This window comes from Peromyscus eremicus, chromosome 20, assembly GCF_949786415.1.
Source record: "Peromyscus eremicus chromosome 20, PerEre_H2_v1, whole genome shotgun sequence".
Classification (NCBI taxonomy): Eukaryota; Metazoa; Chordata; class Mammalia; order Rodentia; family Cricetidae; genus Peromyscus; species Peromyscus eremicus.
The window spans coordinates 11,535,671-11,563,190 of NC_081436.1; the positions used below are offsets into that span (position 1 = coordinate 11,535,671).

At 40.5% G+C, this 27,520-nt stretch overlaps 1 protein-coding gene across 1 annotated transcript in view; it reads right to left on the reverse strand.

The window, feature by feature from the left end:
- Positions 1-27,520, reverse strand: part of Muc19 (mucin 19, oligomeric) — a 194,988-nt gene that overhangs the window by 37,264 nt on the left and 130,204 nt on the right. Inside the window, exons 93-116 of the mRNA XM_059247992.1 lie at positions 26,452-26,538; positions 26,174-26,257; positions 25,487-25,558; positions 24,858-24,944; positions 22,234-22,332; positions 21,996-22,061; positions 20,938-21,024; positions 20,671-20,742; positions 20,228-20,314; positions 19,224-19,286; positions 18,139-18,204; positions 17,425-17,511; positions 17,133-17,204; positions 15,476-15,538; positions 14,885-14,971; positions 14,392-14,457; positions 13,391-13,462; positions 12,484-12,558; positions 9,497-9,562; positions 7,967-8,053; positions 7,289-7,351; positions 6,565-6,645; positions 4,921-5,013; positions 4,658-4,807 (exon numbers count right to left, since the gene is read on the reverse strand). Coding sequence (XP_059103975.1) covers positions 4,658-4,807; positions 4,921-5,013; positions 6,565-6,645; positions 7,289-7,351; positions 7,967-8,053; positions 9,497-9,562; positions 12,484-12,558; positions 13,391-13,462; positions 14,392-14,457; positions 14,885-14,971; positions 15,476-15,538; positions 17,133-17,204; positions 17,425-17,511; positions 18,139-18,204; positions 19,224-19,286; positions 20,228-20,314; positions 20,671-20,742; positions 20,938-21,024; positions 21,996-22,061; positions 22,234-22,332; positions 24,858-24,944; positions 25,487-25,558; positions 26,174-26,257; positions 26,452-26,538 — 1,932 coding nt within the window. The remainder of the gene's footprint in view (positions 1-4,657; positions 4,808-4,920; positions 5,014-6,564; positions 6,646-7,288; positions 7,352-7,966; positions 8,054-9,496; positions 9,563-12,483; positions 12,559-13,390; positions 13,463-14,391; positions 14,458-14,884; positions 14,972-15,475; positions 15,539-17,132; positions 17,205-17,424; positions 17,512-18,138; positions 18,205-19,223; positions 19,287-20,227; positions 20,315-20,670; positions 20,743-20,937; positions 21,025-21,995; positions 22,062-22,233; positions 22,333-24,857; positions 24,945-25,486; positions 25,559-26,173; positions 26,258-26,451; positions 26,539-27,520) is intronic.

The window sequence follows — 27,520 nt, forward strand, 5'->3', positions numbered from 1 at the left end:
ACTCTCAGATCTGTAAATACCTGAGGGTCTTTCTTTGTGTTGGATGTTGCTGGGACAGCTTGATATGCTCTGCCTACCTGTTGGGTGTTCGGAGCTGGTGGCCTCAGTTACGGAAGCTCTGCCTGTGTTGTCTTGTCCCTTGGTAGCTCCACCTGACCAACATTCAGAAAAGCTGGGATTAGATCAACTTCTACAGTTTCTGGGAAATGAAGACAATTGCTAAATATTCTTTTCTGTTCCCACCTGGTACCCACCCCCTTTCCAAATAGTCCAATGGTTTTGCTTGTGATCAATACAACTGACTGGAATGGATAGACTGCTGAGATTATCAGACCCTTTACTGAATCCCAATGCAAACTCACTACCTGGCAGGGTGGTGGTTCTTCCTGTTGCTACACTTGATTTGCCTGAGATTCCAGTGGTCCCTGCTAAAAGAAGAGAGAGCAGGCTAAAGTAATATAATCATGCTCAATTAAAATAAGCTGTCGGACTCACGATGCTCCCATGACCAGTTTTGCCACCTAAGTCCCATTTCCTTTTGTTTTAACTGGAATACTGCAGTTTTTCTTAATTTCACCCAACCACCAGGCCAGTATTCTTCATCCAAAGTCCTGACTGTATTCTCTGCTCCAGAATGGTGTATGGTAATAATTCCTAATAATCAACCATTAGCCTTAACCCCAAATGTGTCTAAGAGTCACTAGCTAAGCCTATTAAAATGCAAATCCCCCCGCCATTTCTTAGTCGAAACCCCAAGGCCCTTTGAAACACTGAAAGGCTGGGGTTTAGGCTGCAAATAGGCTTGTGTACAATTTCAATCTGTGGGACAACTGTGGGGGTGTGGATAAAAAAGAATAACTTGTCATGACAAGCAACTTCACGGAACACTAAGAGAATTCAGAGCCTCTTATTCCCTTTCTGCTATCTTCTGGTTTCTGTAAGCACATTTGAGCACACGAGGCTATCATGCCACTACATGAATAACATATGCACACATGCACCCCCACCCCTCTTTTTAAAATGAAGCTGTAGAGTACATGGGAGCTCTGTTTCTGCTTTCTCCCTGATGAGATTCGGAAACAGATCTTTACATTAATGCCTCCTCCCTCCTTCGCCACCTTGGCATAGTGAAATTTTGCAGCAGATTTCACCCCCACCCGGCCCCATCCTCTTTTATTGAAGACAGGCTTTTTTTTTTTCTGATCTGCTTCTATTTAAAAACAAAAACAAATACAAAAACAAACAAACAAACAAAAACCACCAGCACAAGCAGCGTATGTATATGTCATATATATATGTCATCTCCTACTGCATCCTAGAGTAGGAACGCAAGGCTTCTGGGCCAAAGGGTAAATGATTGTCGTTCTGTTCCCTTTGTCTGGCTGGCCTCGGCGGGGTGTCTCATGGTGAGCGCCCACCTGCCAGGCACAAAGCACCAACTGTTTCTTCCCTGACCTGTCAACAGCACTGTTGTCAAACTTTTGGATTTCTGCCAATTCCAAAAAGTGAAAAATGACCATTCAGTCTAGTTTGAACTTACGTTTTGGAGGTATGTGAATCTGATCATCTACTTCAAACCTCACGCTTCCAATTCTTACCTATTCCAGCTTATTACAGATTGTAGAAGTGTTGAATGGTTGTGTGACATGCCTGACATTGTCACCTCCCTGCCTTCAACCAGGGAGTGCACCTGGTGATTCTGTACTAAGCTGTTGAGTGGATGGCTGAGGAATCTACGTAATGTTAAGGAAGGAATCATTCATTCCTCCTATCTTTGGTATTTTTGTTCTCTGTGAGACAGTGGTAATCCAATGCCTTTTGAGCCTCTCTGGGGAAAACTGCTGTTTCTGTTGGTCTCAGGCCAATTACTGTTATGAATTTTATCAGTGAGCTCCTTAATATTGAGAACACCTTCACTTAATTAATAGAAATTATCAAGCATCTTCTTCCTGAAGGCTCATTTTTCATCCTTAGCAGAGTTACCTTTCTTTTATTTCATTCCTGAACTCTTTTTTTTTCTTTTTTTTTTTTTAAATTTTTATTTTGCAATACAATTAAGTTCTACATACAGGCACAGATTTCCTTGTTCTCCCCCCTCCCGCCCCCCTCACCTTCCCGCCAGCCCGCCCCCCATTCCAATCTCTCTTAATGACTCATTTGGCCACTTACCGCCCGTAACCTAGCAACATTTATCTAATTTTCATCTTTTTTATTTTGGCTGTAATCTATCAACGTATTTTTCTTTTATTTTTGATACTTTATCATTTACTTGTTCCTTTTCCTCCATCCAAACATTCCCATATGTCCCTCCCTGTTCTTTCAAATTCATGACTTCTTTTTTCATTAATTGTTGTTATGTGTATGAGACACTGAAAAAATTAAATTCAGTTAACAGTACTGCAGTGTTTGGGTGGGAGGCCTCTTTTCACTCAGTCCTATCCCCTCCCCCAAATCCCTTTTCTATATTTTTAGTCTTTTTTATTTCTTGTTGGACAACTTGTTATTTATCCTTCAAATCTGAAATAATTTTTGTTTCTCTCAATCTGCCTCCTTACTTTTCATCAATTGCTTTTTGATATTTCTGTTATTCATATATTTTTAATGTAAGTTTCCAAATTTACATTTTACATCTCTTCATATCCTTATTTATTTTTGATTTAAAATCACTGCTAATGTTGCATTTTTGTATTGTTTGATGATTTCTTTTTAAAACTTGCTTGCTAGTGCTAAAATTTTTAATTTACCGAAAGAAATAACTGTACAAAGATTATGTGCAGACATTGGAGTTCTCTTTTCCCCTTTTTGGGATTGGGTTTTTGTGGTGGCATAGTAACAGGAGATCTATGCTGCAGCAGATGGGCTTCTGCTCTGCCCCATGTTTCCCAGACCAAGAGCACCCTCTTACGTTCTTACAGAAAAGGGATTTTTTTTTTAAAAAGTGGGCCTTCTCTTTCATCTAACTTCTGACTGTTAACTACTGACCTCCAAGAATACAACCTTGTTTTCCCATGCTTCTTTATACCCAGGATGCACAGGGATTCTTCCACATTCCAAAATACCTCCCTCTTCTCTAGATAAGGCCAGTCAGTATTCTTGATAGATGCTCAGTTACCTTTCTGTGAGTCCTCCCACCCTCCTTCTTCCAACTCCATGAATGCTCTCACCTGATGATCTCTGACAGTCTCCTAGTATTTTTCTTCCAAGAAGGGACTGTTTTGTCCTAGCTCTGAACTCTACTTGATGCTCTGCCAGGGAAGGGATCTCCTGATCTGTCCCTCTTTTTGATGCCCTTGCTGGCATCTCACCTCTATTGTGAGGAATCTTGGTACTGTTTCCTGGGGGCATCCTTCCCAGTCTCTGGAATCTACTCTGTCCTTTCTAAGTTCTCCAGGTATGGACTAAGCATCCCTTTCTGTGACTAATAGAAATACCGGCATATTCTAGTTTCTGTATCCATCAATATCCCATCTTTATGAAATAAAACCCCATTGGTGCCTTGAGCCTTTGTGCTGCTCTTCTGTGAGCACAAATACACATTCAGGCTTAAGCTGATGGTGTCACTAAATTACTTTATACTTTTGGGAAAAGTATTTCTGGCATAAGGAAATAAATTAGCCAGCTAATTAAACATTGAAACAAACACAGTATTTAAGAGATGCGATAAGAAAAGTTTTCCACAGAGTCATTTATGAACACTTCATCCACATGCATTCTTTCCAAAGGTGAATTTAGCATGGCCTGTTTTTAAACAAATGATGCTGTTAAGATCTTTCACTTGAGGGCTGTTATGGATTATACTGGGAACATGAATGCAATGGATTGTACCTGCTTGGCTGCAGGTTCTTTAGCAGACTGATATGCATCTTACCCTGCTTTAAAATTCAACAGGCTAGTTTTTATTGTTTTCCACTTTGCAGAAACAGATTCTAAGATTAGAGACTATTTTCACTTCTGCTTTCCCAACACTATATATATATATATATATATATATATATATATATATATATATATATAACTTTGAGGTCTCTGGTCTCTGAAATTGGACATAGCCCTAAAACTACATGGCACTTTCCTGGGTGCTGAGATGTTACTTAAGATGTATAGAGTAGCCTTGTAATACACTGGTAATATGATCTTTTCAAAAATATGATAAATCTATTACTTTTAAATTCAACTAATAACACCCCTTATCTAAAAGTGAGCTCTGGGCCAATACCCAAAGGACTGTATATCCTACTACAGAGGCATATGTACATCTGTGTAATATTGCTCCTTTTTACAATAGCAAGGAAAAAGAATCAGTGTAGATGTCTATCAACAGAAGAGCTCATAATAAAAATACGATACATTTGAAAAACAGGATTATGAAATATGCCAGAATATGGACGAAATGAAAGCATATAAAGTGAGGTAACCTAGACTCAGAAAGACAAACATGTGACTCTCATGTGTGGCTCTTAGCCTCCAACTGTTAAATAAATGTATCCAGATGGGAGCAAATGTGAGTAAAGGCCAAAAAACAAGACTAGGAAAAGGTGTCTTTAAGGAAAGGGATGGGGAAAACAATGGAATAAAGTAGAAAAGGGGTGAATGGAGAAAAAGAGGCAGAGAAAGGAAGGGGTAGCAGAGCCGGGAGAGAACCAACCCCTTCTCTGACCTAATGGTGTAACAGAGTTGGAGGCCGCAGTGCCTGGTACTCCAGTGGAGCTTCCTTTGCCAGCTACTGTGGAAGTTCCCACAGATCCCCCTGTTGAACCTGGCAAAGAAGAACACTGGATTCTAATGCACTGCTTCGTTGAAGAGGATTCTGGGAAACGCAATCACACTTTCAATGATCTGCACTTCCACCATGTTCACAACAGCCTTCATGTTTTCCTGGTTGGGCATATCTTAGACACTTGAGTGCATGTTTGAAATTACCTGAGGTTCCTAGGGTGGTAGCTGCAGTGTCTTGTTCCCTGGGTGTGCTGGCTGCTCCTTTTGTAGGCATTGACATAGTGGGCCCTCCTTTACCTACTAATGAGAAAACAGCACCTGAGAATGCCCTAGACAAAAATCAAGTATCCATGCTGTTTAGATCTACTCTAACTGCACTTATTGTTCCTTGCATGTGTTTGGATGTGATTGGGGGCATACTCCAGGTCACTGAACTGGTTAAGAACACATTCACAAGTCAAGCTCTGGCATCTAGACCCAGCTGAATGCATTACATATATGAGACAATAACTAATATAACAATCTCAAGCTGTGATTCATGTTTTAAAATTGTGGTCAATGTAAGTAGAAAAGAAAAATATTTAAAGAAAATTAATAAAAGCCTAAGCCTTTTTCAACAAAGAAATATCACCCCACTGTGTCAGTCAAATGTTTTCCCAAGAGTATGACCTCAGTTTCAGGCCTTAGTAGATCACTCCTGTAAGCAGCAGTGTGGAATTGCTGTCAGTAGAGAAGCAAATCTCGTATCTGCTCCTCATCTCCAGTGACAGTGTGTGATACACAAAGGGCACAAGGGACTGGGTTTTCCATAAGGTCCTTGTATCCTGATTCAGACTTCAGGAAATGTGGGTTCATGGATATCATTTGGAAATTACAATCAGTTGCTGGGAGGTGGGGGCACAGCACTCAGGAGGCTGAGGCAGGCAGATCTCCGTGAGATCCAGGGTGGTCTGGTCTACAGAGGGAGTCCAGGACAGCCAGGGCTACACAGAGAAACCCTGTCTTGTAAAAAACAAGTAAAAGGATACTGAATTATTTATTCATTTGAACTGTGTTCCCATGTGTAATAGTTTGAATGAGAATGGGCCCCATAGCCTCAAAATTTGTATGCTTGTTACCCTGTTCATAGAACTGCTTTGAAAGGATTAGGAGGTATGGCCTTGTTGGAAGATTTGTGGGCTTAATAGGAGATGTGGCTTTGTTGGAGGACGTGTGTCACTGGGGTTGGGCTTTCAGGTTTGCAAAGATCAAGTCAGGCCCAATCTAGTTCTTTCTCTACTTTCTGCCCACAGAGCAGGACAGAAGCTCTCACTTACTGCTCCAGAGCTATGACTTCACGACTGCTATTGTGGTCCCTGCCATGGTGGTCATAGACTAACACTCGGAAACTGTAAGCAAGGCTCCAACTAGATGTTTCATTTTAGAAGTTGCCTTGGCCATGGTACTTCATCACAGCAATAGTAAATCCTAATTAAGACACTCTGTAAGTTCTATTTTCAACAAATCATCTCATTAATGAATATTGTCCTGCAAATTCTCTAAGTCATAACTTCTACTTAAAGACTCTCAATAGACTACATTCACAAAGATAAACACATTTTCTTTATCTTTTGTTGGTTTCACCTTTTACCTACAGATCAAAGAATGGGGAAGTTCTAATGCACTTTTGCATCTTGTACATTTAATAATATCTCAACTCACAGAAATGTCATCACCTAGCCACTAATGTTTACTAACTTACAAGGTACATGTGTGAGGTTAACAGGGAAACCCTGAAGTGTCAAGCAACAATATCATCATTTTAACATATTTTTACACTATTCCTATTGACTGATTATGTGGTCTTACCGTCTCTGAATGGTAGGCCATTGGTATTTCCTTTGTCTTTGTCTGCTGTTATGGTTATACCTGTAGAAACTAGAGTTGTTGCTGGTAAGACACAGACAAAATAATTAGCTGCCTAAAAATCTGTATCAGCATCATCAACACTGAAGGAATGAGGAACATAAAATTGTAACTGGATATGATAAAGCAACTATGAAAGATTAAAGATACTATGACTCATTTAAATACAAGGAATAATTAAGCCTGGATCGTATTATAGAAAAAACAAGAAGTCTGTTAAGAATTCCTTTAAAAACACTTGGGCCAGAATTCTCATTCACAACTGTTTACCACCTGCGAGCCCAGGACTTGTGAAGTTGGGGTTTAGGTTTGCTCTGGTTCCTGCACTTTCAGCTGAGGAGCTGATGGGAGCTGAGGTTTCAATAGAGCCCGAGAAAACGTCAAGGGAATACTCATTTAAAGTTTGGATGGGCCTGGTTAACAATGAAGTTTTCTTGTTATTAATCCTCAAGAGAATATAATAGATGAATGCAGTAAATGTCAGACCTGAGTTCCCTAAACTATTATTCTACTATGGTAGTCTCAAATATGTTAGGTTTTTTTTGTTCTGGCTCTGTTTTCACACAGACACAATTAGGAACCTGGGATTGGTTAACCAGATGTCCATACACTTGATGCAGCTACTGTGCTTCAAGTAAGTTCACAATTCTGAACACCACCTGCTCACCTGATTCTTCTCCAGGCTGGGCTGAGGCTCCGGTTGCTTCACCAGCTGATGGTGCAGTGGTCCCTTTCAGAGGAAACAGTACATGGACATTAGGACCATTGATAAAGTTCATCATGCCATGCTGCTCTCTGATTTCACATCTCTTTCATATATTCTCTTTCACTTCCTCATTTCCAATTCAGCATTTCCAACATTTGATCATAAAATATATACAGTTTTTTTAAGAATAATTGTGTATGATCTATTATTTATGGGATGCACTTAATTTTGCCACTTATTTTTGTATTTAATGTCCCTAAGGCAAACTCAGTGCTAATGAAGTGAGGATGTACACTGGAATGTATTGACACTTTAAAACACTTTCTAATACAGATACAAGCTCAGTGAGTCTGAAGGCCCCTCTATTTATATTCCAAAACAATCACTAGTGATTCTCCTATCAAGTCATATTCCCTTTACAATAGCCAAAGCCTTACAAGTTGTAAGGGATTTTCAAAACACTGTGGCTAGTTACAGAAATATGATCTATTCCACATCTGTCATTACAGCCTTTCATGCAGTAGCCCCTACAGAGTCAATTTCCTACTACTCCTTTCTATTGTGCACCAGTCACCACATGCAGAAAATGGTCTCCGTGCACACACTCAAGTCAGACATCTCTCTCTCTGTCTCATTTACCTGGACTGCTCCTAGCAGAGGTCATCACTGGTCTAGTTGATGTTTCAGGATTCACAGTGGTGGAGCCTCCAGAAATGTTTGTGGTTTCTAGAAGGAAGAACAAATTGGAAGTTGAGGACCTGATTATTTTTTTTGTGTGTGTGGTTTTGCTGGGAATATTTTAGAAGTTCATGAAATTAAAATGATCCCTCTCAGCACTTATCAGCACTGCATTATCATTAAGTTAAATCCCAAGAAGACAGAGGAGCTCTCTATTCAGTAGGGCATGGACAGGAGCTACTGGACCATCACCCCAGCTATTGTATCTCACCGGAACCTGTGGCTTCAGAGCTTGCTTCTCCAGGAGTGCTGACACCTGCTGTTCCAGGGCTTGATCCAGATGATGCCCCAGTTGAGCCTTATGTTGATCAAGTGGAAAAATGTTAGACTAAGATTATATGAAGTTATAAACTTTCATTAAAGGACTATTAAGACTGTTGCTTTTGTCTTAAAAGTGATAAATATTCACACAAATGTAACTGGATTGTAAGACTCTAGATCTTGGTAAATCAAACCATTCTTATTATTAATTTATTCTCTTAATGTTTTTCCTTTAAGAAATAGCAATCATTTTACTTTATGAAAGTTCAACATTGAGTGATCTTGTCTATCCTCATGCCTATAATGTCATTGACACACCTCCCACAATTCCTTTCTGTCCTACTTGTTATATTATGTTTATATCTTCTGTGAACACAATATGTATTCTTTACAAATGGAAGCAAAGTGGGAAGATAAAAACTTCTGTGGAATAATCCTCTTGTATACTGTAAACATTTGTCCCTTGAATTGGCTTAATAAAATGCTAATTGGCCATTAGCCAGGCAGGAGTACAGGAAGGGCAACCAAACTAAGGATAATGGGAAGAAGGGCAGAGCCAGAGTTGCCTATAGCCACAGAGGAACCAAGATGAGAATACAATACCAAGGAAAGTAACCAATCCATGTGGCTAATCATAGATAAGAATTATGAAGCCGGGCAGTGGTGGTACACACCTTTAATCCCAGCACTAAGGAGGCAGAGGCAGGCAGATCTCTGTGAGTTCAAGGCCAGCCTGGGCTACAGAGTGAGTTCCAGGACAGGCTCCAAAGCTACACAGAGAAACACTGTCTCAAAAAACAAACAAACAAAAAATATGGATTAAATTAAGTGTAAGAGCTAGTTAGTAATAAGCCTGAGCTACAAGCTAAGCATTAATAATTAATATAAGCCTCAGTGTGGTAATTTGGGAAGCAGCTGCTGTGTATTTGGAAGTTGCTGGTTGGACAGAAACTTCTGCCTTCAAAAATTCTTCCTTATGTTTCTACTATAACTTCCAGCATCACATAGGCTACTGAGAACTCAACAAATATCTTTTGATTTTTTTTCTCATTTCTGTAGCACTTGACACAATGGGAAAAAATGTAACAAATATCCATGAAAACTTTTATCTTTGATGGAATCTGGATGCTGAGCTCTCCTTACCTATTACCTTCCCCTGCCCCTCATTACCTGTTCTTCCAGATGTGCTTCCTGCAGTGGCTCCAGTAGTAGCTGCACCTGCTCCTTCACTTGTGCCTGTGGGACAAACATTGCTTAGTCATTAAACAGAAAGGAAGACAATCTAAGGACATTTAATTGTCCTTTCACGCCATTAGTTCATTCTTAATTGTCCTTGGCCATGTTTCCTAATCCTCATGCTCCTACTCATGGCTCTGCCATACTCATACCCATGGTCTTGCTCTGTTCATACTAATGGTCATGTTATGTTCACATTTATGGTCCTGCTGTGCTCACAATAATAATGGTCATAGTGTGTTCATACTTATGGTTCTGCTGCGCTCACACTAATGGTGTTTGTTATATTCACAGTCATGGTCCTGCTCAGCCCTAAAGAAAGTTCTTCAGTTTCCCTATTACTCTCATTTGGCCTTGAAAATTAGGCAGTAGGAGTTTCAACATGTGCTCATTTGCCTCTGGTGATATAATTAATGGTGGACACAACTGCAAACCTGTATGACTTCAGCATGTTTCTTACATCCTTCCTGTGATAATTTTCTCTCATAGGCATTGATATGCAGGTCCTGTTGGACTGGTAACTGCAGAGCTGTGTTCCCTGGGTGTGCTTCCTTTCTCACCACTAGGTGGGGGTGTTGTAGGGCCTGCTAAAGCCCATTAAAGAGAAAGTGGAATTTAAAATTGTGCTCATGTGTCCCTCCTAGGGTCTTTCCCCGTTAGCTAGCCTCTCTGGAGTTGTGGGTTGCAGTCTGGCCATCCCTTCCCTCACATTTAGTATCCACTATGAGTACATACTATGTTTGTCCTTCTGAGTCTAGGTTACCTCACTCAGAGGGACACATGGATGACTCTGTGAAGGAGAAGTGGATGAGATCTACAGGAGTGGGCTGAGTGTGGGGGTGGGGGTGGGGGCGTGACAGAGGGCAAGGAGTGGGGGATGAGAACATAGGGAAATGGGAGGGTCAAGCTGGAACAGGGACAGAGAGGGAGGGCAGGGAGGAAGATACCATGATAGATGAGGACATCATGGCAATAGGAAGAGGCAGGGTGCTGGGGAGGCTCTCAGGAATCCACAAGGTTGACCCCACCTTGGTCTGCTGGAAGTGGTCCATAGGGTGCCTGGACTGGTCTACTCTAGTGACCAGCCTAGCAAATAACCTAGCTGTCATCATAGAGCCTTTGTCCAGTGACTAATGGAGGCAGATACAGAGATCCACAGCCAGGCACCAGACTGAGCTCTGGGAATCCAGTTGATGAGAGAGAGGAGAGATACTGCAGGCGAAGAACGTCAAGATCATGATGGGAGGACGTGCAGAGATGACCGGCCACACTAGTGGAAGCCCATAAACTGTGGACTGGTGGCTGTGGAGCCCCCATGGGACTGGACTAGGCCCTCTGGATACGGAAGATGGTTGTTTGGCTCGAACTGTTTGGGGGGCGCTCAGGCAGGGGAGCAGGATCTATCCCTGGTCTATGTGCAGGCTTCTGGAACCCGATGCCTGTGGTGTGACACCTTGCACAGCCTTGGTGCAGTGGGAAGGGGCTTGGACCTGCCTAGGCTCAGTGTGCTGGGCTCTGTGGACTCCCCTCGGGAGACCTCGATTTGGGGGATGTGGGGATGTGGGGTGGCTTGGAAAAGAGAGCTGGTGGGTGGGAGAAGGGAGGAGGGGGGATCTGTGGATAGTATGTAGAGTGAGTAAAAAATTTCTTAAAAAAGAAAAGTGAAAGAAAAAAATAAAATTGTGCTCAATGTAATAAACCCATTGAATATTCTCATCAACGTCCATGGCCCAAATGCTACAATTTAATTATTATCAGATGTGGAAAAAATTAAAAAAAAAACACAACCCTGGTACACATTGCTCTACAGTTATGTTAAAAATTAACACAAGCAGTCCAGGACTAGATTTTTTTACACAAAGCTCTGCTTCGCAAGCCATGTGCTCTAAAATAATGGATTATAAACATTCCAGTCTGCAGTAGACAGGTGCTTAAAACACAGCCTTTATAATACAGATTAAGAAATGAGATTAATTACTTAATCTCATTTTAAAATTCAAAAAGTCGCAGTACATGTTTAAGCACAGTTTTGGAATGGCATGGTCCCAGGTGATCATTTTTTAATAGCTATTGATATGGTCCTTGTTTTCCTGCAATTTTACTAACATAGCTATCTCTGACACTTGGCCATTTTGAGCTGAGTCTTTACTTCATGCAGCAAACTTGTTGAGATGAAGCAGAGCACAATCTGTGTAAGCATCTATGGAAAGGGGCATTTCACACATTTCTTGCTCTTTCCTAAATACAAGGCTTTGCCATTTCTGTCTTCATTCGTACCTGCTCAGATTACACCTGGTAATCTTCCATTTCTCTATGATATGGTACATAAAAAAGTACCTATATTTAAAAATGCCCATGAGAACTTAAACTGGTCAGCTGTTGGATCTTCCAAAGGCAATATGCTACACATGAAAGCAACATGTAAGAGCCTAAAGGTACTAGAAATCAATGACATTTTAGGAGGAACATTCTATACATTATCCTGTTCTGACCATCATTACCTAAAACAAGGGATAGGGCAGAACCCAGATTCTTTCTCTACTATTTAGTTTCCCTGATGGGCTTCCAGGACAGGTGACACTGGACCTCACTGCTATAGTTTTGCCTAGACTTATAGTTAGTGAAGATACGGGACTTGAAGTCTCAGGAGAGCCTGAGAAAGTAATAAAGACCTTTTAAACTCTATGTGGACTTTGTTTCTTATAGGTGGCCTGACCCTGCAATCATTTGGTACATGGAAAATTCAATGCATCCAGATGATTTTGGTTTAGTAATACTATGAAAATCTTTTTACAATGGAGTCCTTCATGCTACATAAATTTGTAGCTGAGTTTCAATTGTTATGACTTAAAAGAGGCATTGCTTGAGAGTGACTCTCCCTATGACAGAAGCCATGACACCAAAATGCATCCGCTACTCACCTGAGTCAGCCTCAGGAAGTGTCAGTTTATTCTCTGGGACTCCAGTTGTTTCAACAACAGATGGCCCACTGGTTCCTTTCAAAGTAGAAAACAAATCAGGACCATGATCTGTGATGATGTCAAACACATGACCTGCACGCTGATCTTAACATAGCTCTCCTTGACTTATATTCATGTCTCCATTTCTTGTTCACAGAAAAATTAACCAGAAGAATCCTGTATATTACTTAGGGTTTGTTTTTTTTTTTTTTTTGATGTTCATTTGTTCATGAATAAAATATTTGTCATTTCCTTAGTATCATTTTTAATAGCTCTCCAGATATTTGATCCTTATTGTTTACAATCCGGGCAGCATTTTGGGAGCAACCTTAAGGATTTGAGCAGTGTGCATATCTGCTATCTAAGGATTCTAATACCATGAGTCTGTGCAATTCTTGAATAAATATCTGGCACACGCCTTTAATCCCAGCACTCGGGAGGCAGAGCCAGGTGGATCTCTGCGAGTTCAAGGCCAGCCTGGTCTCCAAAGCGAGTTCCAGGAAAGGCACAAAGCTACACAGAGAAACCCTGTCTCGAGGGAAAAAAAAAAAAGTTCTATGTTTCAACTCATAGCAAAGACTGTAAAATTGGAACTGTCTTCTACTGTTCTTGCAAACTACTCCACACAGGATGCTGAATTTATTCATCCCTATGAGTATAGACTGGGTGTCTAGGTAGTTTTCTCTGATTAGAGAACACCTAATCCATCCCTCCCTCAGCTTCAGGCTATTTGTTGGTTAGCAGTTGAGCTTCTTCTCCCCAGTCTCTGAGATTCATTTCCATTCTTCAGCATGGTAGAGTCGCAAGTAAGGATAACAACCAGAAGAATTTGACAGTGAACACTCAGTGAATTCTCCCATTTGTTTACCTGGTTCTGTGCTGGCAGAGGCAGATGGTTTGGCTGGGGCCACTGAACCAGCAGTGGTGGTCCTTGCAGAAGCTAAAGAGAAGCAAACAAACAAACAAAAAGAGGTGGTGTTGAACATGTAGTTTGTCGTTACTGTTAACCCTGAATAATTTGGAGTTTACAGCAAAGGGCATATCTACATTATTTTCTTAACTCTCATTCTGTCCCATTTAGAATCTCATTTAATAGCTCAGCACTTCCCATAACTTTTCATGTCTACTGGTTTCTAAGTTACCAGGGACATCTGTGGACCTACCAGAATCCTGGGCTCCAGGGCTTGCTGTCCCAGGGGTGCTGCTGACAGCTGCTTCAGAGGTTGTTCCAGAGGATGCTTTGGGTGTTTCTACCATTGAAAAAATGTTAGCTTAAGAACACACACAGGTAATTCAACTTGTGAAAGTAACTTGAAATGAACTTGCTTTTGCACACCACACAGGCTACAACTGTCTCATCAGCTACATAGAAAAAGGAGTGATGATTACTCAGACCTTCACTAGCATGGAGAGCTATTTTTCAAGATAAAAGAAGCATACCAGGTAGCCCTGGTATTCTAATAAATTACCAATGCATGTGTCAGAAATAAAATACTTCTACACACGTAATTCAAGTTGTAAGTATAAATACCTTTGATTTTTCTTTCTAGAAGGGTCTTCATATGGTAAGCATGGTATTATACATCACCTTACTTCTGTTTTAATTATTCTTGTTCTAGTACTGCTGTACATATTTTAGTTTTTCTCTTTCCAACTTGTAGTTGAGTGAGACATGCATACTTATATGTTACTTCCTTTGCACAATTGAAATCTGACCTGCTTTTAAGATGTAGAAGAATGATTGGGGGTACAATTATATACTTGAAACTATATGAACAGTGGTCATATTACTGTATGTGAGGAAATCATAAGCACTACTCAAGATCACATGTCTACTGCTGGATGTGCCTCTGTTGGTTCTTTCAGTACCTGTTCCTCCAGATGTGCTCTTTCCAGGAGCTACAGTGGTGCCCGCATCTGTTCCTCCTCTTGTCACTAAGGCAAGAGGAATGGAAGTTAATATGCACAGATAGCTACACTAATCTTTAAACACATTTTATAAAAATTCCATTCATGTGCTTAGATTCCACAGCTGTTTCAGTCCTCTCTCAGTCCCATGGCCACACCATGTGCCGTCCCCTCCACAGCCCCTAAAGAGGCCATGTCTGACCTGATGGTGTCACAGTGCTGGAGGATCCAGTGCCTGGGGTTCCAGGTGAGCTTCCTTTGCCTACTGCTGTGGTGGTTTCCACAGATCCCTCTGTTGAACCTGCCAAGCAAGAGCAGTGCTATGTCACCTGAAGGGCCCTTAGGAAATGCAGCCAAACTGTCAGTGTTCTGTATTTTTATCACCTTTACCACAACCTTCAAGTTTTCTCAGAGGTCTACACTTTAGATACTCAGGTCCATGTTTTCGAATTACCTGAGGTTCCTGGGCTTGTGGCTCCAGTTCCTTGTTCCCTGGGTGTGCTGCCTTCCCCAGCAGTAGATATTTGACTCGTGGTAACTCCTAGGCCAATTAATGAGGAAATAAGAATTTTAAATGTGTTGGACAAACATATATAGTATACTGGCAAAAATCCCCTGATCGTTCAAATTGTTCATGTGAATGGATATAATTCAGTGACTTAAAGAATGTCACTTTACTAATATACAACACATCCAACACCAACCTCAAGCATCTAGCTCTAGTTGAACTCAAAGACATATGCCAATGAAATCTGACATTCCCATGTTGTCATTGACTGATGACTAAAAAGGCATTACATGTAATGAGAGAGGGGAACAATGTTCTGCTACAACGCAGAGCTATGGACAAGAGAAAGATAACAGGACTTCGTGTGTCCATGGGTCTTTAAAAGGTCATAAGATCTGTCTGTATCTCAGCACATCATGAGCCAGCACTTAAGAACCTGAGATTGGTTATCCAGATGTCCACACACTTGATTCAGCTATGGTGCTTTTAGTAAGAAACAGGGTAATGACTCCACGATTCAGAACACCACCTGCTCACCTGATTCTTCTCCAGGCTGGGTTGGGGCTCTAGTTGTTTCACTAGCTGATGATGCAGGGGTCCCTTTCAAAGGAAGCAGTACATGGACATTAGGACCCCTAATAAAGTTCATCATTCCATGTTGCTCTCTGATTTCACATCTCTATCATATATTCTTTTTCACTTCTTCCTTCCAATTCAGCATTTCCAACATTTGATCATACAATATATATAACTTTAGATTAATTGTGTATGATACATTATAGATGGGATGCATTTTAGCTTGCCATTCATACTTGTATTTAATGTCTCTAAGCTGAGCTCAGTGAGTATGAAGTGAGGTTGCACACTAGAAAGTGTTGACTCAGCCGGGCGGTGGTAGCGCATGCCTTTAATCCCAGCACTCGGGAGGCAGAGGCAGAGGCAGGCGGATCTCTGTGAGTTCGAGGCCAGCCTGGTCTACAGAGTGAGTTCCAGGAAAGGCACAAAACTACACAGAGAAACCCTGTCTCGAAAAACAAAAACAAAAAAACAAAAAAAAAAAAAAGAAAGTGTTGACTCATTTAAAATCCTTCTCACACAGTTTCAAGGTCAATGAATCTAAAGGTCCTTCCATTCACATTGCAAAAGTATCTCTAGTGATCATCCTATCTGAGGCCCATTACAAGTCACATTCTAATTTCAGTAACCAAAATCTAACAAGCTGCAAAGGGTTATCAAAAAACTGTTGCCGTATACAAATATAGACTAATTACAGAAATATGATCTGTCGCACATCTGTCACTACAGCCTTTCATGCAGTAGTCCGTATAGCAACAGTTTCCTATTAGTCCTTTCTATTGTGCACCAATCACCACATACAGAAAATGGTCTCCGTGCACACACTCAAGTCAGACATCTCTCTCTTTGTTATTTACCTGGACTGCTCTCAGCGGAAGTCATCACTGGTCTAGTTGATGTTTCAGGACTCACAGTGGTTGATCCTCCAGAAATGTTTGTGGTTTCTGGAAGGATGAACAAATTGGAAGTTGAGGACTTGATTGTTTTTTGTGGTTTTGCTGGGAATATTTAGAATTCAGGAAATGAAAATGAACATTTATGATCCTGCCTCAGTGCTTTGCAGTACTGTAGCATCATTCTGTTAAATCTTAGAAGAACAGGAAGCTCCCTATTCTGCAGGACATGGACAGGAGCTGCTGGACCATCACCCAGGCTATTGTGTCTCACCTGAACCTGTGGCTCCAGAGCTTGCTTCTCCAGGAGTGCTGACACCTGCTCTTCCAGGGCTTGATCCAGATGATGCCCCAGGTGAGCCTTATGTTGATCAAGTGGGAAAATATTAGACTGAGATTGTCTGAAGTTATACACATTCATGAAAGGACTATTAAGCCTGTTTGTATTTGTTTTAAAAAGGATATGTGTACACAAAAACGTTACTGGATTGTGAGACTCCAGTCTTGGTAAATCATTTTATTCTCAGTTTTCTTTGATTAGAGAACAGCTAATCCATCCCTCCACCCCTCAGTTACAGGACAGCTGTTGAACAGCAGATGAGTTTCCTCTCCTCAGTCTCTTAGATTCCTTTCTATTCTTCAGCATGGTAGAGTGCCAGAAAATGATGATAAATACTAGAAGAATTTGATGTGTGAACAGTCAGTGAACTTTCCCATTTGCTTACCTGGTTCTGTGCTGGCAGAGGTGGATGTTTTCACAGGGGCCACTGAACCAGCAGTGGTGGTCCTTGCAGATGCTAAAAAGAAGAAACCAAAAAAAAAATTCATTGTTTTGAACATTTGTTTTGTCCTACTGTTAACCCTGAGTAGTAGGGAGTTTACAAGAAAACTTATATCCACATGACTTTCTTGAATCCTCATTCTATTCCAACTAGAGTCTGAATTAATATCTCAGCACTTCCTATAACTTTTCATGTCTCCTGGCTTCTCAGTTACCAGGGCCATCTGTGGACCTACCAGAATCCTGGGCTCCAGTGCCTCCTGTTCCAGGGGTGCTGCTGCCAACTGCTTCAGAAGTTGTTCCAGAGGATGCTTTGGGTGTGCCTACCATTGAAAAATGTTAGTTTAAGAACTCCCAGAGGTAATTCAACTTGTGGATGTCACTTGAAATAAACTTTGTTTTCACACCTCCAAAGGCTATAACTGTCTCATCAGGTAAATAGAAACATAGCAATGATACTCACACAGTCACTAGCATTGAGAGCTATTTTTCAAGATAAAAGAAGTGTAACAGGTAGCCCTGATATTCTAATAAATCAGTAATGCATGTGTCAAAATTACAATACTTCTACACATGAAATTCAGGTTTCAATTATAAATGCCTTTGATTTGTCTTTCTAGAATAGTCTTCACATGATAAGTATGGTATCCTACACTACTTCATTTCTGTACTAATTTTGTTCTTGTACCAGTGTACGTATTTTAGTTTTTCTCTTTCCAACTTGTACTTGAGTGAGATTTGCATACCTATCTATATGTTATTTTTTTTTTGCCAAATTGATATTTGACCTGCTTTTAAGATGTAGAAGAAAGTTTTGGGGTACATTTGTGATCTCTTATACACTTGATTCCATATGAGCAATGTTCATATTTACTGTCTGTGCGGAAATCTTAAGTACTATTAAAGATCATGTCTACCGTTGGATATGCCTCTGTTGGTTCTCACATTACCTGTTTCTCCAGATGTGCTCTTTCCAGGAGCTACAGTGGTGGCTTCATCTGTTCCTCCTCTTGCTGCTATGGGAAGAAGAATGGAAGTTAATATGCACAGATAGCTACACTAATCTTTAAACACATTTTATAAAAATTCCATTCATGTGCTTAGATTCCACAGCTGTTTCAGTCCTCTCTCAGTCCCATGGCCACACCATGTGCCGTCCCCTCCACAGCCCCTTAAGAGGCCTTGTCTGACCTGATGGAGTCACAGTGCTGGAAGATCCAGTGCCTGGGGTTCCAGGTGAGCTTCCTTTGCCTACTGCTGTGGTGGTTTCCACAGATCCCTCTGTTGAACCTGCTAAGCAAGAGCAGTGCTATATCACCTGAAGAGCTCTTAGGAAATGCAGCCAAACTGTCAGTGATCTGTATTTTTAGCATCTTTACCACAACCTTCAAGTTTTCTTAGAGGACTACACTTTAGATACTCAGGTCCATGTTTGCAATTACCTGAGGTTCCTGGGCTTGTGGCTCCAGTTCCTTGTTCTCTGGGTGTGGTGCCTTTTCCATCAGTGGATATTTGTCTAGTGGTAACTCTTATGTCAACTGATGAGGAAATAACAACTTTAAATGTGTTGGATAAACCTACATAGTATATTAGCAGAAATCCCATATATCATTCAAATTGTTTGTATGAGTGGATATAACTCAGTGATGTAGAGAAGGTCACTTTACTAATATACAACACATCCAAGAGCCAAAGTCAAGCATCTAGCCCCAGAAGAAATCAAACACATATGCCAAAGTAATCTAACATTTTCAAGTTGTCATTGACCGAGGACTTAAAATGCATTAAATGTAAGGAGTGAATGGAACACTGTTCTGCTATAACACAAAGCTACGGACAAGAGAAAGTAACAGGTCTTCATGTGAAGATGTGTCTTTCAAAGACAATAAGATCTGTTTGTATCTCAGCACATCATGAGTTGGCACTTAAGGACCTGGGATGGTGTTAGCCGGATGTCCATACACTTGATACAGCTATGGTGCTTTTAGTAAGAAACAGGGTGAAGACTCCACAATTCAGAACACCACCTGCTCACCTAATTCTTCTCCAGGCTGGGTTGGGGCTCCAGTTGTTTCACTAGCTGGTGGTGCAGTGGTCCCTTTCAGAGGAAACAGTACATGGACATTAGGATCTCTGATAAAGTTCATCATGCTATGTTGCTCTCTGATTTCACATCTCTTTCATATATTCTTTTTCACTTTTTCCTTCCAATTCAGCATTTCCAACATTTGATCATACAATATAATTTTAAATTATGTATGATACATTATAGATGGGATGCATTTTAGCTTGCCATTCACTTACGTATTTAATGTCTCTAGCTGAGCTCAGTGTGTATGAAGAGAGGTTGCACAGTAGAAAGTATTCACTCATTTAAAACCCTTCTCACACAGTTTCAAGGTCAATGACTCTGAGGGTCCCTCCATTCACATTGCAAAAATATCTCTAGTGATTTTCCTATCTAAGCCCCATTTTAAGTCACATTCCAATTTCAATAACAAAAACCTAAAAAGCTGCAAGGTGTTATCAAGAAACTGTGGTCATGTGCAAACTTAGACTAATTACAGAAATATGATCTATCCCACATCTGTCACTACAGCCTTTCATGCAGTAGTCCTTACAGCAAAAATTTCCTATTAATCCTTTCTATTGTGCACGAGTAACCACATACGGACAATGGTCTCCGTATACACACTGAAGTCAGACATCTCTCTCTGTCTCATTTACCTGGACTGCTCCTAGCAGAGGTCATCACTGGTCTAGTTGATGTTTCAGGACTCACAGTGGTGGAGCCTTCAGAAATTTTCATGGTTTCTAGAAGGAAGAACAAATTGGAAGTTGAGGACCTGATTGTTTTTTGTGGTTTTGCTGGGAATATTTTAGAAGTTCAGAAATTAAAAATGAAAATTTATGGTCGCTTCTTATTTCTTTGCAGCACTGTAGTATCATTCAGTTAAAACCCAGGAGGACCATGATACTCCCTATTCAGCGGGACATGGGCAGGAGCTGCTGACCATCACCCAGGCTATTGTGTCTCACCTGAACCTGTGGTTCCAGAGCTTGCTTCTCCAGGAGTGCTGACACCTGCTGTTCCAGGGCTTGATCCAGGTGATGCCCCAGGTGAGCCTTATGTTGATCAAGTGAGAAAATGTTAGACTGAGATTCTGTGAAGTTATACACTTTCATGAAAGGACTGTTAAGCCTGTTTGCTATTGTCTTAAAAAGGATATGAATACACACAAATGTAACTGGATTGTGAGACTCTAGATCTTGTAAACCATTCCATTCTCAGTTTTCTCTGATTAGAGGTCAGCTAATCCATCCCTCCCTCAGTTACAGGACAGCTGTTGATCAGCAGATGAGCTTCTTCTCCTCAGTCTCTTAGATTCCTTTCTATTCTTCAGCATGGTAGAGTCCCAAGTTAGGATAACAACCAGGAGAATGTGGCACTGAACACTCAGTGAATTTTTCCCTTTACTTACCTGGTTCTGTGCTGGCAGAGGTGGATGGTTTGGCTGGGGCCACTGAACCAGCAGTGGTGGTCCTTTCAGATGCTAAAAAAAAGAAAAAGAAAACAATTGTTTGTGTTGAACACATGTTTTTTCCTTCCTGTTAATCTTGACTAGTAGGGAGTTTTAAAAAAAAAAAGGCATATCCACATTATTTTCTTTAATCCTCAATCTATCCCAACTAGAGTCTCATTTAATATCTCAGCACTTTCTAGTTACCAGGTACATATGTGGACCTACCAGAAACCGTGGCTCCAGTGCCTCCCATCGCAGGGGTGCTGCTGACAGCTGCCTCAGAGGTTGTTCCAGACGATGCTTTGGGTGTGCCTACCATGGAAAAACCTTAGCTTAAGAACACATGCAGGTAATTCTGCTTGTGGATGTAACTTGAAATAAGCTTGCTTTTTCACACCTAGAAAGGCTATAGCTGTCTCCTCAGCTAGTGATGATACTCAGACAGTCCCTAGCATAGAGAGCTATTTTTCAAGATAAAAGAAGCATACCAGGTGGACCTGATATTCTACTAATTTAGCAATATATGTGTTAGAAATAAAACACTTCACAACACACCCAATTCAATTTGAACTATAAATGGCTTTGATTTATATTTCTAGAACAGTCTTTCCATGATAAGTTTGGTATCACACACCACTTTATTTCTGTGTCAGGGACAAGGACAGAATCTCTAATTAGTGGAAAAATACAGACCCCCAATAAGACAGGGAACTAGATCATCTTACATTCAGGTTGCCTAGCAACAGAACATTGAGTCAGAGCCCTTGACCCTTTCACTCTGTAAACATCCTATACAAACATCCTGTTAGCTTGCCCCACCTTATGCAGATGACAGCTTCTTGCTCCCCCCACCCTGCAGGAACTATATAAACCCTCCTGGAGAAAAATAAAGTTGCACCTTGATCAGAATCTAGACTTGGTGTATTTCTTTGTATCTCCTGTCCCTATCATTCCATCCTTAGGGTGGTCGAGAACCCGTTAAAGCCCTGCTGCCTGGGGCATTTCTGTATTAATTATTCTTCTTCTTCTATATATCTTAGTTTTTCTCATTCCAACTTGTAGTTCAGACAGACTTACTTACACATTACTTCCTTTGCCAAATTAAAATCTCACCCACTTAAGATGGACAACAAAGATTTGGGGTGCATTTCTAACCTCTTGGATACTTGACACCACATGAACAAAGGTCATATTTTCCAGGGAACTCTTTATCAGGAAATCGTAGGCACTATTTAAGATCACATGTGTACTGCTGGATGTCTCTCTGTTGGCTCTCACAGTACCTGTTCCTCCAGATGTGCTCTTTCCAGGAGCTACAGTGGTGCCCGCATCTGATCCTCCTCTTGCTCCTACAGGAAGAAGAATGGAAATTAATATGGACAGATAGCCACACTAATCTTTAAACATATTTTGTAATTCCATACATGTGCTTAGATTCCACAGCTGTTTCAGTCCTCTCTCATTCCCATGGCCACACCATGTGCTATCCCCTCCACAGCCCCTAAAGAGGCCATGTCTGACCTGATGGTGTCACAGTGCTGGAGGATCCAGTGCCTGGGGTTCCAGGTGAGCCTCCTTTGCCTGCTACTATGGTGGTTTCCACAGATCCCTCTGTTGAACCTGCCAAGCAAGAGCAGTGCTATGTCACCTGAAGGGCCCTTAGGAAATGCAGCTAAACTGTCAGTGTTCTGTATTTTTATCACCTTTACCACAACCTTCAAGTTTTCTCAGAGGTCTACACTTTAGATACTCAGGTCCATGTTTTCGAATTACCTGAGGTTCCTGGGCTTGTGGCTCCAGTTCCTTGTTCCCTGGGTGTGCTGCCTTCCCCAGCAGTAGATATTTGACTAGTGGTAACTCCTAGGCCAATTAATGAGGAAATAATTTTAAATGTATTGGAGAAATACATATATATAAAATATTATATTATATTGGTAAAAATCTCCTCTAAGTATCAAATTGTTTTGTGAGATTCAATGTAATTCAGTGACCTAGTAAAGGTCACTTTACTAATATACATCCAAGGGCCCAACTCAAGCAAAGATCTCCAGTTGAACTCAAACACATCACAGAGACTAATCTCACATTCCCAAGTTGTCACCCATTGCTATCTTAAAGTTCCTTAAGAGTGATTAGAGAAGGGGACACTGCTTTGTTACAATACAAATCTACGTACAAAAAAGTGATAACAGGTCTTCATGTAAAGAAGTTTCTTTCAAAGTGCAAAAGGTCTGTTGTGTATTTCAGTACATTATGACCCAGCATAAGACCCAGACTAGACACCCTTGAGTGTGAAAAACAAAGACTACACAAAGTTATATGACTAGTGAAGAGGGGGTTCGATGTGGAAAGACCTGGGAGAAGGACACAAACGTGATCAAAATACATTGTATGAAATTTCCAAAAAGATAATAAATATTTTTATAAACAAATAAGTACACTTATTGAGATTGAAGAGATATTAAAGTGGTTTGGAGCACATCCTGCCCTTTCAGAGAACCTTAGATTGGTACCCAGCACCCATGTAGGGGTGTCTCACAACCAACTCTAACTTTAGTCACAAGAGAATCCCACATATCTGACCTCTATGGCCAATGAACTAACAATCATTCACACACACACACACACACACACACACACACACACACACACACACACACAAACACACAGTGGGTAGCCATCCCAGCTTTGGTCTGGAAGTTCCAAACCCCATTGAGGCTTTGGTAACTATCATGCCTACAAGGCGGGGCCAAGGGAGGGCCCTGAAGACCCAGGATCAGAATGTTCTGTGCTCTCTTTCTGCTTGGAGGAGATCAGAATGTGCTGTGCTCTCTTTCTGCTTGGACCCTGGACGCTAGAGGTAGACCGAGGAGAGTTCTCCAGAGAACACCGCTGGACTGCTCTGAGTCTTTCCCAGAACCCACCACCTATCTATCCCTTCATTTGTAAGTTACGCCATTAAATAAATCTCCCTTTTAACTATGTCTGGGCTGGTCAGCAAGTAACCTGCATGATGAAACAGGCAAATGGGACGTAAAAGAAAGGAAGGCAATTTATCGCAAGAAGAATTTTTGTGGTCTTGATGTAGTTTGTCTTTGATCAAATTATTTATTCTTGAATGATGTCAGTGATACTCTATTCCTAGCAATGGTTAAGTAAGTCAGTAATATAGAATCTGAGGCATACTCTCTTGACTTGAGCCAGATAAGAACTCCTACAGGCTCAGAGCAGTAGAACATGGTGCAGCCCCTAAGGCTGAAGAGGCTATGTTCTGATCCTATCATTACCAGCATGAAGACTTTTATTTTTATTATTTTCTTATCTCATGGTAAATAAATCTCATAGCACATATCGGAGTGGTGATAATGTTGACTGACTTGTAAAGAACTTATTTCAAAAGAAATTAGAAATTGCAATGGATTGTAATCCTACCATTGAATTATAAATAGTTCTTATTGAATATTTCCCAACTCTCCTATTAATAACCTCTTTCTATACTTTAATCTACTTATGGCTCTACTTAGACTAAAATTACTGCCGAATTGAAATACAAGACTTCTGCTTACAGAAATACCCTGAGGAGCACAGCAATTGCCTCATATCTTTGTATCACTTGCTTTGAAGGTTGTGGTAGATGTAATCCTGTTGACAGTTTCTAGTGTTATACTTGGCAATATTCTGAAGAAATGAATAAATCAGGCTTTAAAATAAGCATGTATGGGGCTAGAGTAATAGGTCACTGGTCCCCATCACCCATTTCATATAGCTCACAACCACTTATAACTCCAGATCCTGGATATCCATTGTCCTGCTTTGGATTCCTAGGGCACATTATGCACATGTTTACATATATATATATATATATATATATATATGTGTGTGTGTGTGTGTGTGTGTGTGTGTGTGTGTGTGTGTATTTAAATAAATATTTAAGTAAATGAGCATTATGCTGACTAAGTATACGTGGGATCTTGTAAGTCCAGTGTGGTACAAAGGCAGCTACTGGGCAGGCTATAATAAATACATTTTGACTGTTTTAGTTGGATAATCACATAAGGCTGATAACAGTTGAAAAATATCTGGAGAGAACTGTGACACCAGTTCCTTGGCTGGAGTAAGGATTCTTTTCCCTTCATTTAATTTACCTGCTGTGAGTACAGGATTGAAGATGCTGAGGCTCAGTATAGGCATTGTATCTACACTACCAAACAGGAAGGTGAAGTCTCCATAGACTATGAGAAAACAACAAAGGGGCCACGTATCTAAAGTCTTCTCCTAGAAGACCTCACCCTCCAATCACTCTTTCCATGAAAAATTTTGTTTGTTTGTTTGTTTGTTTGTTTGTTTTTGTTTTGTTTTGTTTTGTTTGAGACAGGGTTTCTCTGTGTAGCTTTAGAGCCTTTCCTGGAACTCACTCTGTAGCCCAGGTTGGCCTCCAACTTACAGAGATCCACCTGTCTCTGCCTCCCCAGTGCTGGGATTAAAGGTGTGTGCCACCACTGCCAAGCTCCATGAAAATTTGAGTAAACAAATTCTCTGATTTTTATGCCTAGAACTCCCTATATATTTTAATAAAAATTTCTAGCAGATTTCTTTTAGTTTCATTTTTATTCAAAAATCCATCTCTTTGCATCGTGAATTGGGTCAACTATATCTGTGTATTCATGTCCATACATTTTATCAACTGCAGTTCAATAAAATGCACAAGGTATGGACAAACCACTCTCCAGTTTTCAGACAGTCTCTGCCTCTCCAGGACACAGCCTCCACTCACCTGCGTTGTCTTCGGTTGAGGTCAGCTCACGGCTTTGGGATCTAGTTGTTCGATCTGATGGTCCAGTCGTTCCTTTCAAAACACACGATTTTATGACTGTGACAATGTAGCAGGCCAAGGTGCTCTCTGCTGCCTAGCATTTTATTCATTTGTGGGTACTTCCTACTTCTGCTTCAGTCTTCCCAAATCATAAATCTCACATCTCATAAGAGTCTTTGAATCCTTTGCTGGACTATTTTTTTTTTAATTTTCATAAAAATAAGATTAGCTTTTGATCCCTGGGACAAGTTGCCTGTCAGAAACAACTGGATGTTTCAGATATATTCCCACTTAGGCCCCTTTTCCATGGCTCTACAACTAATAGTGTTATGAAGGACACAGTTCTGAACTTTTCTCATTGGTGCTAACTTGTAGCTGGCAGAAAAAGCCATGACCTTCAAACTCAGAGTCCCTAAACTCAGGGCAAGACTCTCGGGATCATCATGACCTGTAAGCACACACAAGAACCTAATGATGACATAAGGTTCTAGTGCAGTTCTCCTGCTACTGACTGATGTATAGAGCAGGAACTGGGCTTCCTGTCCCTGAAACAGACATGTCCTTCCTACCGTCCATGGATATGAGTGAAAACATATGCAACCCTTTGCTTGATTTCTGAAGACACAGAGCCTTCTCTCTTTTATTTACCTGATTTGCTGTTGGCAGAGGTTGAGGGCAGCTTGGAGGAGACTCCAGGGGTGGTAGTGTGGCCTGAAGACACAACTGTGCTCCCTAAATCCAGGAAAATATAGATAGTACTAGTGTTATTCATGACATTATTAGGTGTTAGTAGATTTTTAGAATAAGGAACAAATAACGGCAGTTCTACTATTCAACTACTCTTTCAATTTGACTATGGGTCATCATCTGTTGCATCAGGAACATGAGGGGGTGATAAGGAAACACTCCAGTCTATCATCACTTACCAGAACCTGGGGTTGCTGTACTTGCAGCTGCAGGGGTGCTGCCACCTGCCATAGCAGTGGTTGTTCCAGATGATCCCTTGGACGTGCCTGGTATTTATTGTGGTTAAGAAAAGAACTGTAAGTTTATTATTCCATTGTCTAAATGAAGCACATTTTCATTATTCATTCATCTGTAGACAGACATCTCGGCTGTTTCCATTCCCTGGCTAATATGAATAGAGCAGCAATGAACATGGATGAGCAAGTACCTCTATATTAGGATGTGAGTCCTTTGAAAAAATGTCTAAAAATCAAGCTTGATCATGTGGTTTTGGAGGAACGTCCACATTGATTTCCCTAGTGGCTAAACCAGTTTGCTGTCCCAGCAGTAAATACATGTTCCCCTTCCCACTATCCCTAACAACATTTGTTCTCATTTTTTATATCTTAGCCATTCTGAACAGGGTTAGACTGAATCTCAATGCAGTTTTGATTTGCATTTCTTTTAAGGATGTTGAATAAATGTAAAAATATCCTTCAAGCATTGGCATGTACATTTTGAAAACTCTCTGTTTAACTGGGTTGCTTGTTTCTTGGTGTTTAGTTTTGTGATTTCTGGGTATAGTCTCCTTACCAAACCTCTGTTAGACATATACAGCTGGTGGAGATTTAATCTTAAAGAAATATGTTATGGTTGTGAACAGAAATATACTACATTTTTCCCTCTCAAAAGTAAATGTATCAAAATCAATGTCATCTTAAGTTTATATATTGATTTTATTATATATATTATGAATGTATATATACATATTCTATATACTAACTCCTTTAAAATCATATTCATTAACTATAAATCATATCAAATGAGTTACCCGTCCATTGATGAATGGATATTGATAATCTGGTATATATACAAAATGGAATAGTGCTCACCTCTCATGAAAAATGAAGGGAAAACTAAAAAACTGATTAAATGAGAATATATAATACTAAACTAGGTCACGCAATCTCAGAAAGCAAAAACCTGCATGTTTTTCTCTCATAATTGGGATCTGGCCAATGAAATGTGCATGCATAAATATAAACTAAT